This window comes from Branchiostoma lanceolatum, chromosome 9 (genome assembly GCF_035083965.1).
Source record: "Branchiostoma lanceolatum isolate klBraLanc5 chromosome 9, klBraLanc5.hap2, whole genome shotgun sequence".
Classification (NCBI taxonomy): domain Eukaryota; kingdom Metazoa; phylum Chordata; class Leptocardii; order Amphioxiformes; family Branchiostomatidae; genus Branchiostoma; species Branchiostoma lanceolatum.
The window spans coordinates 6,935,487-6,950,778 of NC_089730.1; the positions used below are offsets into that span (position 1 = coordinate 6,935,487).

General features: G+C 39.4%; 1 protein-coding gene across 1 annotated transcript in view; it reads right to left on the reverse strand.

Moving 5' to 3' along the window:
• Positions 1-15,292, reverse strand: part of LOC136442057 (IgGFc-binding protein-like) — a 78,087-nt gene that overhangs the window by 27,655 nt on the left and 35,140 nt on the right. Inside the window, exons 13-31 of the mRNA XM_066438659.1 lie at positions 14,265-14,530; positions 12,998-13,200; positions 12,339-12,513; positions 11,196-11,431; positions 10,736-10,885; positions 10,267-10,415; positions 8,471-8,739; positions 7,701-7,906; positions 7,288-7,357; positions 6,776-6,901; positions 6,104-6,226; positions 5,397-5,519; positions 4,715-4,837; positions 4,021-4,143; positions 2,587-2,709; positions 1,879-2,001; positions 1,015-1,137; positions 367-489; positions 49-171 (exon numbers count right to left, since the gene is read on the reverse strand). Coding sequence (XP_066294756.1) covers positions 49-171; positions 367-489; positions 1,015-1,137; positions 1,879-2,001; positions 2,587-2,709; positions 4,021-4,143; positions 4,715-4,837; positions 5,397-5,519; positions 6,104-6,226; positions 6,776-6,901; positions 7,288-7,357; positions 7,701-7,906; positions 8,471-8,739; positions 10,267-10,415; positions 10,736-10,885; positions 11,196-11,431; positions 12,339-12,513; positions 12,998-13,200; positions 14,265-14,530 — 2,957 coding nt within the window. The remainder of the gene's footprint in view (positions 1-48; positions 172-366; positions 490-1,014; positions 1,138-1,878; positions 2,002-2,586; positions 2,710-4,020; positions 4,144-4,714; positions 4,838-5,396; positions 5,520-6,103; positions 6,227-6,775; positions 6,902-7,287; positions 7,358-7,700; positions 7,907-8,470; positions 8,740-10,266; positions 10,416-10,735; positions 10,886-11,195; positions 11,432-12,338; positions 12,514-12,997; positions 13,201-14,264; positions 14,531-15,292) is intronic.

Below are 15,292 nucleotides of genomic sequence, written 5' to 3' on the forward strand. Positions count from 1 at the left end.
TTCAGAAGCCTGTATGAACAGCATCTACGCGAAACAAAAGATCCCTACCGTCACAAGAATGCCCGTCATCATTCAGGCTGTAGCCATCATCACATGAACAGTCATAACTCCCCACTGTGTTCGCGCAAGTGTCGTCACAGCCACCATTGTCCGTCAAGCATTCGTCCACGTCTATGTTCCAAAGAGAGGAAAAGTGATACCATGACACATTAGATAATGCATCTATAGTATCATATATGTGGCATCTACAGTGAGAGGTCCTTTCGAAAAACGATTCAAAACTTTACAACTAACGCTTTGTAAAAGTTTCTCTTTACAATGGATGTATGCTACCTGCAAAATCTATGCAAAACAAAAGACGCCTACCGTCACATGAATGCCCATCAGCATTTAGAGTGTAGCCAGTATCACATGAACAGTCATAACTCCCCATTGTGTTCGTGCAAGTCTGCCCACAGCCACCATTGTACATGTTACATTCGTCCACGTCTATGTTTCCAAGATAGAGAAAGTGGTACCAACACACATTAGTTAATACATACAGCCATCATTCTTAATACATGTAAATGTTGATTCTTTTATCTCTTTGAAGATACGTTTTTTGAAGATTTTTTTAATTCCTAGCCAGTTGCTATCACAATGGATTGGCCCTCTAGATAAAACTTAAAGAGGTCGTAAAAATTTAACAAACCTATAGTATATAGAGTACTGTTTAGTAAGAGCAAAAGTCTGGTACCTACTGTGAGAGGAACGCAAACTATTCATTTCACCAAACAATGTAAACTTATACAGCTGACGTATTCTGAAAATTTCTCTTTGGTAATGCAAATAAGGTCATCATTTGCAAACATTGTATCATTAATTAAATGATCTTCTCTTTACAATAATACAACTTGTTCAAAATATCAAAGTTTTATCTAAGCAACGCATTTTTGTAGTCGCTGTTTTCCCAAATGTGTCAACCTTTTTAGAAGCCTGTATGGGCAAAATCTATGCAAAACAAGAGACGCCTACCGTCACAAGAATGCCCATCATCATTCAGAACGTAGCCATTATCACATGAACACATATAACTCCCCATTGTGTTCGTGCAAGTGTCGTCACAGCCACCGTTGTCCGTCAAGCATTCGTTGTCGTCTATGTTCCAAAGAACAGGAAGATGGTGCCAAGATACATTAATGCATACAGCTGTGATTAGTACTTGTCGATTTTTAAAAACATGAGTATTTTTTCAGGGTGCAGCCAGTATCACATGACTCATAACTCCCCTTTGTGTTCGTGCAAGTATACTCACAGCCACGTGGAACTGCGTTCGTAACGCATTCGTCCACGTCTATGTTTAAAAGAGAGAAAAACGACGCTTAGGCACATTGGCTAATACATAAAGCCATCATTCTAATGCTAGTAAGGAAAATATTTGGTCTTGAGAATGAGGTTAATTTATTTTCTTATGCGTTAGGCTTAAAACGACACACAGTCAGGGCTGGCTAATTGGCCTGTGACTATCACAATGGCTTAGCCCTGAAGCGAATTTCCCATATCTGGAATATTATACACAGTATCTTTCATAAGAACATATATGTAGTATCTATAGAGATCTGCAGCCAAATCCATTCGCCAAACGATGAAAACCTTTATGACTGACGTATACTAAAAGATCCTCTTTATTTGATAATGCAAATAGGGTCCACATTTGCAAAGACATACTCTTCTCTACGCAGATAGCACAAGTTATTCAAAGTATTAAAGATGCGTCTTAACAACACAACAAATACATTCCTCTATCATGATAGTTATTGTGGTTGCAGTTTTCTGAAATTTGTCCACCTTTGCAGGGGTCTGTAGGAGCAAAATCTATGCAAAACAAAAGACGCCTACCGTCACATGACTGTCCATCAACATTCAGGGTGTAGCCATTACTACAAGAACAGTCATAACTTCCCTCTGTGTTCGTGCAAGTCTGGCCACAGCCACCATTGTTCGTTAAACATTCGTCCACGTCTATGTTCAAAAGAGAGGAAAATTAGTGTCAATACACATTAGTTAATACATACAGTCATCACTTGAATACTATCAATTCCAACATTCTGTTTCCTTAAACTTACATGATGTTTATTGATCTTCTTATTCGTTCGCTTTAATTAACGTACAATCAGGGATGCTCGATTAGCCAGTGCCTATTACAAAGACTTAGCGTTGTGAAGAAAGATGATTTAGGTCGTGGGATTCAAAATGTCTATAGTTTATACAGTACATTCAGTAAGAAGTTAAGAACATGTACGTGGTATCTACCGCGAAAGGTCCACATTATACTAGTAATCCATTCGCCAAGCGATGTAAACCTTGCTACAACTGATTTTTTTTTCAGTTTCTCTTTTTTTATAATAATGCAAATAGGGTCCTCATTTGAATAAAAAACATCATTGATCTTCCCTACAAAGATTACAAGAGGTGTCCGGACTATTAAGGTCTTATCTTCCCAACACAACACATTCTTCAATCATGATGATTATTGTCGCAATTTTCTAAAACGTTTCCACTCTTGTAGAAGCCTGCAAAATCTATGCAAAACAAAAAGACGCCTACCGTCACATGCATGCCCATCAACATTCAGGGTGTAGCCAGCGTCACATGTACAGTAATAACTCCCCACTGTGTTCGTGCAAGTGTGGTCACAACCACCATTGTCCGTGTCGCATTCGTTCACGTCTATGTTCCAAAGAGATGAAAAGTGGTGTAAAGAAAATACTAGCTAATACATACAGCTGCCATTCGTAACAGGAGCAATGTAGATATTTGGTCTCTCTGAAGATAAGGTACCTTATGTACTATCTTATTCGTTTGGCTTTAAATGACATACAGTCAGGGCTACCCGACCAGCAAGTGTCTATCATAATGGATTAGCTCTGATGACAAAGACAATGTATGCCATAGAATTGCAACTATCTATACTATTTTCAGTACTTTCATTAAGAACATAAGTGGTATCTACTGTAAAAGGTCTGCAATCTCATCCATTCGCCAAACGATGTAAACCTTTACAGATGATGTATTTCTCTTTGATAATGCAAATATGTTTTCTATTTAATGAAACAATATCAGTTATTGATCTTCAGTACGCAAATAATGCAAGTTGTCCAAATGATTAAAGTGCAAGCTTATCAACGCAACACTACACATTCTCCTATCATGATGGTTATTGTGGTCTTAAATTTTTCCACTTTTGTAGGAGACTGTATGTGTAGCCATCATCACATGAACATATACATATATGCTATATACAGCACCTTCATAATAACATGTATGTGGTATCTACTGCAACCTAATCCATTCGCAAAAATATGTTAAAGTTTACATCTGACGTATTCTAAAAGTTTCTTTTTCATAATGCAAAAAGGGCCTCATGTTTGCAAAAATGAAACCAGACGATAATCTTCTCTACCCAAAAAACAGAAGTTGTCCAAAGTATAAAAAGTTCATTTTAGCAACACAGCACAACACAACGCCACGCATTCTTCTATCAAACTGAGCTATTGTTGTCGCAATTTTCTTACATTTCTCCACCTTTGTAGGAGCCTGTATGAGCATAATGTATGCAAAACTAAAGACGCCTACCATCACATGAATGCCCATCATCATTCAAGGTGTAGCCATCATCACATGAACATATACATATATGCTATATACAGCACCTTCATAATAACATGTATGTGGTATCTACTGCAACCTAATCCATTCGCAAAAATATATTAAAGTTTACATCTGACGTATTCTAAAAGTTTCTTTTTCATAATGCAAAAAGGGCCTCATGTTTGCAAAAATGAAACCAGACGATGATCTTCTCTACCCAAAAAACAGAAGTTGTCCAAAGTATAAAAAGTTCATTATAGCAACACAGCACAACACAACGCCACGCATTCTTCTATCAAACTGAGCTATTGTTGTCGCAATTTTCTTACATTTCTCCACCTTTGTAGGGGCCTGTATGAGCAAAATGTATGCAAAACAAAAGACGCCTACCGTCACATGACTGCCCATCATCATTCAAGGTGTAGCCATCACCACATGAGCAGTCATAACTACCCACAGTGTTCGTGCAAGTCTGGCCACAGCCACCATTGTTCGTTAAACATTCGTCCACGTCTACGTTCAGAGAGGAAAAGTGGTGACATAACACGTTAGATGATACATACAGTAATTACTCTAAATACTAGTAAATGTAAAAATTTGGTCTCTTTAAAAATAAAGTTTATTGGTCTTTTTTCTGTTTGACTTTAAACGGTATTCAATCAGGGATACACAAGTAGCCTGAGCCTACCTCTATGGCTTAGCTATGTGGACACCACAGGCCGGCCGTGGAAATGCACATATCTGTAGTATATACAGTAACTTAAGTTTGACCATGATATGTGCTATCTACTGTGAGAGGTCAGCCACCTTTTCCATTGGCCAAAAGGTGTAAGCCTTTGAAACTGATGTATCATAAACGTTTTCCTTGATAATGACAAGAAAATAGGGTCCTCAGTTGCAACAAAATATATATCAGTTAATGATCTTCTCTACACATATAACACGAGTTGTCCAAAGTATCTTAGCAACACATCAAAGCACATCATTCTAACATTATGGTTATTGTAGTCGCAGTTTTCTCAAAGGTTTCCACCATTATAGGAGCCTGTATGAGTGAAATCTATGCAAAACAAAAGACGCCTACCGTCGCATGAATGTCCATCGACATTCAGGGTGTAGCCAGCATCACATGTACAGTAATAACTCCCCACTGTGTTCATGCAATTCTGCTCACAGTTACCGTTGTTCGTGTCACATTCGTTCACGTCTATGTTCACAAGAGAGGAAAAGTGGTGACATGACACATCAGCCAATACATACAACTTTCATTCATTAATTTTGTTTATGTAAACATTTGGTCTCTTTTATAGATATAGTTGATTCATAAACGACATACAGTCAGGGCTGCCCGACTAGCCAGTGCCTATATATAGCATTGATTTAGCCCTGTAGATAAAGACATTACAGTTTGTGGAATTACACATATCTGTAGTATATACAGTACCTTTTTAGAACATAAATGTGGTATCTTTTATGAGATATCCACAAAGTAATCCATTCGCAAAACGATGTTAACCTTTATAACAATCGTATCATAAGGGTCTCTTTTTGATGATGCAAATAAGGTCCTCAGTTGAAAAAAATTATACCAGTTAAAGATATTTTTCTTAAAAACAACACCAGTTTTCCAAAGTATTTAAGTATTATCTAGACAACACAACACATTCTTCTATCATGGTGGTTATTGTAGTCGTAGTTTTCTCAAATACATTCATCTTTGTAGGACCCTGTATGAGCAAAATCTATGCAAAACAAAAGACGCCCACCGTCACATGAATGTCCATTAACATTCAGAGTGTAGCCATCACCACATGTACAGTAATAACTCCCCACTGTGTTCGTGCAAGTCTGCGCACAGCCACCGTTGTTCGTGTTACATTCGTCCACGTCTATATTCCAAAGAGAGGAAAAGTGGTGTCAAGACACATTAGCTGATACATACAGTAACCATTCTTAATATTAGTGATGTGGATATTTGGCCTCTTTCAATATTATGTTTATTTGTATCTTCTCATTAGTTCGGCTTCAAAATACATACAGTCAAGGCTGCCCGACTAGCCAACTCCTATGACTATGGCTTAGTCCTGTAGACAGAGACAATACATGTCGTGGAATATCACATATCTCTAGTACTTACAGTACCTTCAGCAAGAACATATGCAGTATCTATTGTTGGAAAGATCCATATCCTAAACCATTCGCCAAACGATGTTGACCTTTACAAGTGACGTATTCTAAAAGATTCTTTTTTCAAAATACAAATAAGGTCATTTAGTTGCAAACGTTATGTAAGTTAATGATCTTCTCTACACAAATAACACAAGTTGTCCAAAGTATTAAAGTCTTATCTTACCAACAAAACACAACGCATTCTTACATCTGTTGGTAATTCTGGTTGCACTTTTTTTTTAAATTTGTCAACCTTTATAGGAGCCTGTATGAGTGAAATCTATGCCAAACAAAAGACGCCTACCGTCACATGAATGCCCATCAGCATTTAGAGTGTAGCCAGTATCACAAGAGCAGACATAACTCCCCATTGTGTTTGTGCAAGTCTGCTCACAGCCACCATTGTTCGTCCCGCATTCGTCCACGTCTGTTTTAAAGAGAGAAAAATTGTTGCCATGATATCTTACAAATTGCTATCATTACATCCTTTAATTCTTTTGGTTATATCTTAGTTATCGTTTCGCTCTGTTTGCGTTTTTGTTACATGGATAGCTAAGGAACGGCCGGCCGGATAGATTGGTTTCATCTTTTGTGTACCGGTAGGTTGTGACATAAAATCGCAATGATTATAGTTTGGGTTATAGCTTTTTTATGTGCTTCAGCAAATGGTTTGCTATCAGGTACTCTGACCAAGCTAATGTCATGATTTTGGAGTAGTAAATAGCTCTTGCGCTGAATAAAATAAGTTTTGTTGTAGCCACGATGGAACTATATTGTAGTAGTAGTACTGTAGTAGTAGTAAACCTTTATTTTTCTTGGAAGGCCCTGTCGGCCAGTACATATACATATATATACATGTCCGTTCTTCCCAGGGGTCCAAGTGCCATATAAACTAGAAAATCCTCAAATACTTAAAGCATGGATACCTTATCAAGCGTAACCCTTAACTCCAGAAGTTGTCAAAAGCAGGTATTACCTGTGCATGTGACTCCATCACCCGTATACCCAACGTTGCACGTACAGGTCGCACCAGTATCAGGAGCAGGATTGTCCTCACATTGAGCATTGGCATCACAAGGGTTGGGATCACATCCATCGATTTCTGAAGAAAAAACAGATATAGCGCATGCGCAGGTGCTGTAAACTACAATCATACTTATATAAAGAATACATAGTCATAGATACCGCAGTCATGGACGTCTTCTTAATCGTATGCAGAATTTAGAATGCTTTGAATTCTTACTTACAGATTTGTAAAACTTGTGAAATATGACACTTTAACAGAGTGCAGACTATATGGAGAATCAAAAGTGAGTAATTTAAGATAGATGCTAGATTCATTTTAAACATTCTTAACTAATAGTATGTGCTTTATGGCAAAAGACGAGTGAAAAGGAAAACCATTGAATTAAAGCAGTCGAAAAGTCATTTTCTTAGTTCATATGCAGTATAGTCTCCTAGTCTCAGTTTTTGTTTAAGTTTTCTTACCTTCGCATTCGATCATACCTCCTGGAAAGCATTCACATTCCTCACCATCATCTTCCCATATTTCTCCAAGCTAAAATGGTGTGAAATGGGACAGATTAAGCGGAAAGTGTTTAAGATATCCAGTGCGTCTTCTAGCACACATTGGCATTATATGTAAAAGAACACTTTCTGCTTAAGACCTATTTTTACCAACCTCTCTTTATTACGGCAAATGTAGGTTTCTTTGAAGAATGATGGTTTAAGATGATCATGTCTAATACATGGGTAAATCAAATGCATGCTGTGTGTCTATTTCCTCACGGAAACCATGCATATATATTGAAAACAACTTCTACTTTTACTAAGCCGTGAATATGGTGGCTGCTGTCTTTTACAGCATACTATAGATACTTATGACAATAAATCACACTAACTGTGTGGTAGTATCCATCCTCGTCGGTGCAACCACAGTCCGCTGGAAGTACGCAGCCCAAACCACTTTGGATGTAGCCTGCATCGCACTCGCAGCCTTCCATACAGTGCTCAATAAAACAGTTATCTGGGGCGTTGGGGTCTACGCAGGTCGCAGGACAGGGGCTTGTACACGCAGAGTAGGCACTATTGTCTGGGCATTCCATTGCTATCGAAAACAAAGATCCATTCCAGTTGTTGGATTTATTTATTCCGCTTTACAGATTAAAAACAAATCTGTGAGGAGCCGGTAACAGAAACCTGGTTTCTCTACAGGGCCGGCTCCTCAACAAATGTGCAATAAAACTACAATACAATACAATGCAATACAATACAATACAATACAATACAATACAATACAATACAATACAATACAAAAAATGAACAAGAGAAAAACAAGAGGTATGATTTTAGGTTGCCAGGCACTTGTCACATCTACAGATAGAGGACCAGGTGCATATGTTGTCGGTTAAGTATATGGTTTACCTGTGATTTGTAGTAAGTAGCTAGTAATTTCTTGACTGATAGAATGCTGAGGTTTGAGTACATGTGTTGGCGGATTGTTACAGGCAAAGTGTTCCAGATAAGTACTGTGGGGAAAAAACCACAAGTCTATCTATATTAGGATAAACTATTGTCGATGAGCAATGATGTTGTTCATGCAGTTTCTTTAAGAGAAATGTTATAAAATATATGAAAAATATGATAGATTTAGTATGAATACGGAACTTACGACAAAGGTCTGGACTTCGCCAAGTAAAGGAAGGAGAGCCTGCGCGCAGACAGGCGGCATAATATGTCTCCAGGTTCGCACAAAGGACCCCTCCCTCTGTTGAGCAGATGTCGTAGACGCACGTTTCGTGATAAAGCATTGGGTCTACATATCCATGGCAGTCAGCAAACGGACCCATCGGGTCTGTGAGCACATCACACTGGTCCGAATACATCGGAGCACACGGTCCGAGAGTTGGAGGATCACCGGTTGGAGGGTCAACTTCACAACTAAGGTGGACAAATAAATGAATATCAATTAGTGAATAGTTCCAAATTCCTCTCCCTATGTCATTGATTAGCTTACCAGCGATATTGTATAGCTAAATGAGTTATGCCACTAAAGAGAACATTCATTTTTAATTTGAGAATTTTGTCAACTGATGGTTATTCCAATGTTACTGTGTACCAGTGTTGCACTTGGGCCAATTCTTCAAGTTTTTAATTTTTCAGTACAGAAAGTCGTTTAAGTACACCATAAGTATGTTTACCATACATGCTAATGTTGCACAGATGTAAAAGAGCAGGTGAAAAGTTGCAATCTTTCAAACTTGACATGCATACTTCAGGCTAAGTTAAATAACTGCACTCTAGGTAATACAAATGTACAGCAAAACATATTAGATTGAGCAAGTATACAAATACAGTAGAATCCGCTTAACTGCACCACCCATTTGTCAGCATTTTTGGTGCAATTATCCGGCTGGTGCAATTATGCGAAATGCCCAGCTGGACCCCACCACCATGGGCGAGGGGGTGTATTGTTAGTCAGAAACACTAGCACAAAGAAAACAGACGAAATTATTAAGTTATTAACTTTATTTATTGACCCTTAGCTGTAAAATAAAGAAATGACTACGAACCTGTTTTGATTTTGCATTCTCTCATTTTTCCATGCAATCTATCGCATTACAACACACGTAATGTTACAGGGGAGGCATTCTGAAACATCATCATGCCACTCATGGGATAATAGTTTCTGTGTTTATACATTACGTAGAGTGCAGTTGTAGATTTACGAAAATCATGTACCGCCATGAAACTAGGAATTGAAACTAAAACTTGGTTACTGATTATGGGTGACCCGCCCGGGACCTCCCATACGATTCCTATCAACGTAACTGTCAATGGAGACCGCCTTCTTTTGTTACTCAAAACAGTTTTAAACATATTGGCGATATTGTGCATTTACACCGGCTGGTATCGGATCATTTGTACCGCGTTTGCCGATTTAAGCGCACCTTTTCAGTAAGGTTGTCGAGGATTTTTGAAAAAAATTGGTGCAGTTATCCGGCATTGGTAACCATGCACGGTGCAGATATGCGGAGTCACTAACAATGCAGTGAATGGGAACAGGTTTTGGATATTGGGATTCGGTGCAATTAAACGGAAGGGGCGTTTATCCGAGGTGCAATTAAGTGGCTTCGTCTGTATTCGACATTATGCTATGACGAATTCCACATTACTAAACACATTACTAAATTTTGGATTTAATTTCGGGTCACAATTTACTTAGTGCCTACATAAAAATGGCATTTTCAGAATACTACAGCATAACATACATCTTATGCTAATTTCTGTCAGATCATAATATCTTGAACATCTGAACGTGTCTACCAACAAGGTTCAAGATTATCCGGGAAACAATCTTATTAGGATAAAATCTTTTATTAATATCAGAGAATGTGATATATACAAAGTACGAATGCTATAACAATAAAGGATGCCATTGGTGCACCCTGTATTCATGTGACATACGTTGCGATGTCGGTTGCCCAGCTATTCCCGAATTCGTTCACGCTCGAGGTCAGCATGTAGCCTGGTTTCATGAAGTCGTCGCCGCTCATACCGTTGTAGTTGCCGCACAGCCCACACAGTACGCCCTTGTAGTTACTTGGAATCTCCACCTACATCAGTATTATAAAAACAACATGATTACCCCCTCTTAAGTACCGGCTTGGTATGTGTATATCATCAGGACCTTGACTTTTGTTTTTATCAGTTACTTTGATACTTCGTCAGACAAGGTGTCTAAATAGAGAATTTTCAAAAGCGTTCATTCACACCATGTTGAAATGGCGCTGTCTTTAATAATAATAATAATGATTATGGTTTATGGTCAGAAATTACCCGTGCAATGGCAGCTAGTGCTGAATTGGTGTAGGGTTTATAATCACATAATACACAACAGATACATATTTGTTCCACATTTGCACTTTGTGCTCACCTCAATCCGCGTGCGCCCATCGTAGAGAATCACCACACACAAATCTGTCAGTTCTACTCGGACGAACCCGCCGCTCAGTGTGATCACGATCTTGCCACCTGCTAGTGTGATGGGAAGCACGGCGGAGAAGCCTGGCGGTGGCGCATTCACCTTGTTGGAGGAAAGCAATGCAGTTTGTTATTAAGAAGTCAAGAAAATGGCAAGCGTGATTGATAATTGACGTTGATTTTAAGTCTTGGGGGGAGGGTATTATGTGTTGCAAAATCTTAAAACATTAATGGTTGATGCATTTGCCTGACTGTTCCAGTTTGAAGGCCGTGTAACGTTACCAGTGCATCTAGACCATTCTCCAAATAAATTACTTGCAGAGAAACCATAAGGTGCTTTTTTGGAAGAAAAAGAAGAAGCAATTACAGCTTTCACTTGCATTGCCAAAAACATTAACAATAAAGCTACTCACCCTCACATATCTGCCTTGACCAATCTCGATTTCGAACCCGTATGCTATCACGTACACTGTGCGAACAACTGAACGGGATGGTCTCCTTTCCCACGGTATTTGTTGTACTTCCACAGTAAAATCGTTGTTTCCGCAGTCCTTGGCGAACGTGTATCTGCACGAACCTTGGTAATTAAACGTCCTTCCGTCAGGGGTACAGTAATGTGGATCTCCCCATGCATAGCAGATTGCTCTATCTGTCGGGAATACAAAATAATTTCTTGTGAGAAGAAATTGTTAGCGTGATAGCTATAGGTACAAAGATTAATTCAAACATTCCAGTGCACTTGAAGAGTCAAGTTCAGATTTTGACCTGGGGACAGTACCAACGCACATATTATGTAGATGCCTGTTCATAAGGCGTAAGCCTTATTTGCCTGTTGGAAAAGACAATTTTTATAGTGCAGATGTCGAGAATGTAATAATTACAGTAGAAAGCAGTATAAATGACATTCTAAATGAATTGGTTACTGGTAGTGTCATATCTTTGGACCCTCGTCAGGGGGTCTTTACCTGCACAACCCTCGTGCCGACGCACTGAGTAAAGTACAATAATGAGCAAGGCAGTTAAGGAAACAAAAGGCAGTTTCAGAGGTAAAGCAAACACATTCCCTGGCTGGACTTAGTTTCAATTGGGCGGACAGGAAGGAGCCATTTGACTCCATTGCGCAGGACCGGATACCCGTTACAAAGCCATGCGCTAACAGCTCTATCATGCAGAATCTTGTCTAGATTTTCACCGAGAGGTTTAAATATGGTACAGTGCGTCTTTAGAGTGAATATCTACCAATGCTATGTAAAGGGAGTTTAGCACTTCTCACACACGTTCACATGACAGTCCTTTATGGTACAAATTTCCATGCAACCTCTTTCCTCCTTCTGGATACACCATCGGTTTTCACTGCACGAAATCTTATCTTTAAAGCCTGCTTTAAAGTATGCGTAAAGCCCGACTTGAGTGTAGAAATGGTACCTTTACGTAATATACTTTAAGGTATGCTCAAATATATAATTTCGTGCAGTGTTTGCTCCTATCAATTAAAAGATTGACAGGACTGAAAAAGAAAGAAACTATTGTTGTTTAAATGGTAAAGTATGTCTCACCACAACAGCTGTCATTGCAGTGGCATCCCCATACTCCGTCCACGAGCATCCAGGCGTAACCTCCCTCTTCATAGCAGGTCACTGGTGTACAAGTGATACGTGCGATCGGGATCAATGGGGATAAATGTCCGCATTCACATTCTTGCCCGTCTTCTGTTCCCCATTGTTCTCCTAGCTAGAAAAAAAATGCTCGTTAAGATAAAGACAGTGCAATATTATATTTACCTCACTGCATCCATTGATATCAACACATTCTGATGCATTATCATGTTCTTCTACCTATCAACAGCTGAATCTGTATATGACTGAACAGGGCTCTCCTAATTTGACATATTCAGAGTGGTAGCTTACAGCACAGCCACTTAGACATTTGTGATAAATCGTATTTAGTAGTAGTAGTAGTAGTAGTAGTAGTAGTAGTAGTAGTAGTATTAGACTGGTTTATTGAGAAACAGCAAGACTTACAAACCTCCTTGCAGCCGCTGGGTAGGCTGAATTACGAGGTCGTTTACAGTTGGTAAAAGGAACATTCCTACACATCACAAACACCTTTGGTGACATTGAAGACATTATGATTGCACGATAAAAATCTTAACGATAATACTTGATTAAAACACGATTTCTAAAACAGCACTTCACATATGCAGTATGATAGTTACCGTGTAATAGTTCTCAAAAATGTCGAGGCAACCACAGTTTGATTGAGGTACACACTCCAGTCCACTTTGCATGTAGCCTTCATCGCACTCGCAGCCTTCTACACAGGGAAGGTCACAGTTGTCCGGGGCGCTAGGGTTCACGCATGTCGCGGGACAGGCGCTTGTGCAATGAGAGTACGAGCTGTGTTCTCCACACTCCATAGCTATCGAAAACAAAGAGTTCATACCAATTGCTGTGCTGTTGAGAAATTAGCATTTCAACTACATCTGCAGAAGGAAATACAATGTCGTCGTCGTTATCAATAATCATGCTTTGTATTGTTTGGAAAGAAGCCGTAAACTTTATGTATCCTGTTAAGCCCCCCTATCACTGAGATGCAACGAGTTGGCGACTAGTTGCAACTGACAGTCGCCAACTAGTTTCGCACAGTTGCCAAGTAGTTTCCACGCGGTTTCCAATGAACGCCAGTTCGTCTCCTGCTGTGGCGATTTTTTTTTGACAGTTAAAAAAATCGCAAGTGGCGAATGGACGCGAACTAGTTTCCAACTAGCTGCGAACTAGTTTCCAATAGTGGCCTCCTCTTTGGTACCATAAGACGCCAATAGCTCCCCGTCAGTCGCCAAAAGTTGCCATTTAATTTGGTTTAAAGATGGTAACTCAGGTTCAATGTTTGTTTGCTCTAATAAATCTATAAACATATATCATCACATACAAAAACACACAATAGAGAGAAATCTTGTTTATCGTTTGTGTCAGTTTTGTTAATTTCTGTCACTGTAAAAACGTTATGCTTATATTTCACAATATGTTAATCATGTTGCGCCAAGTAACATAAGTGAAAATCCTTTTATCACTGTTAATCTTTTTATGCTTTTTTAGTCATTTTATATTGGTTTTTGATTCAGTAGCAACACTGGGCTACTCAGTAGGGCTTCATTTGCAAATGCGTCGTGCGTCAGTGTGAGTGCTAGGGGAAACTTGCCAAGTCGTCGCCACTTTTAGTCGCCAACTAGTTGCATCTCAGTGAGAGGGGGGAGTTAACTCCTGTCCTGCTCATAGTATTGTAACATAGCTGAAATAAATGAAAATCACTTGATTGATTGATTGATTGATTGATTGATTGATTGTTTCAATCATTCATTCATTTTCTCCAAACAGACACAGTCTGTGCCCTTGAGGTTGCTCCTGTAGCTTCTTCTCGATAGATCTGTAAGAACCTCCGAAACACAAAACAATGAATAGATGGAGTCTTAGAATTGAACTTACGACAGAGGTCCATCGATCGCCAGGCAAAGGGAGCCCCGCCTGCGGCCATGCAGGTGTCATAGTATACCTCCAGGTTGGCACAGAGGTACTCCCCCATTGTTGAACACATGTCGAAGACGCAGTCGTCAAAGTAAGGCTGGGGATCTAGAATATCATGGCAACTGGCAAACGGGCCCCCGGCATCCATGAGCACAGCACACTCTGCCTCATACTCATCACACGGTCCAAGGGTCGGAGGTTCACCGGTTGGAATGTCACCATCACAACTGAGGTGGACAGAGAAGCTAATGTCGTAATCATGGAAACATACTTCGTAAAATAAAAGCACAAGGAAATTCGTCCTTTATACTTAGAATTCATTAATCAATTTGTCAAATGTTTGGACGCTAAGCGGTCGCTGCACCGTTCGCAGCCTCTAATGGAAAGGGAGTGTAAGCAGTATAAACTATATGTTATCTACAGTCTCTCATTTTCTTATTAGTTAGATCACAGATTCATCCTAAGCAGCAAACATTTGCAGCTAAAGAAGGACCAAATCGATAGTCATGGGCTCAAGGGAGCACACCCCAGTTTATTTGGGGTTTCAATTGGAGGCTGCGCACCCTCAAGTCTAGGTACTGTCTCTTCCAGGGAATTATTCCGAAGTAAATCAACTTTGTATGGGGTGAAAGCCCATCCCTTCCGCTACAAGACCAGCTGAGTTTTGTTTCTTCAAATTATAAGAAAAAAATCATAACTTTACGTCAAAAATGATGCGCAAAATGTGGCATTTTCGCGTAGGATAAAACTAGTAGAAAAACATTTTGCAGCAGTAATGACTGATGTTGTCAGAAAGAGGATAACCTAGTGTATAATCGAGCCAATTATAAAGAAAATTTTAGTACTTCAATTTCTTTAATCATCCTCGGCGCAAGGCATGTCGACATCACCCACAGAACGCAACAAAGGTCAATCTCGGGTCAAGGGACATTTCACGAGGGTGGATATCTGGAAATACGGCTCGGACCGAAACGCAATTTTCACCAAAA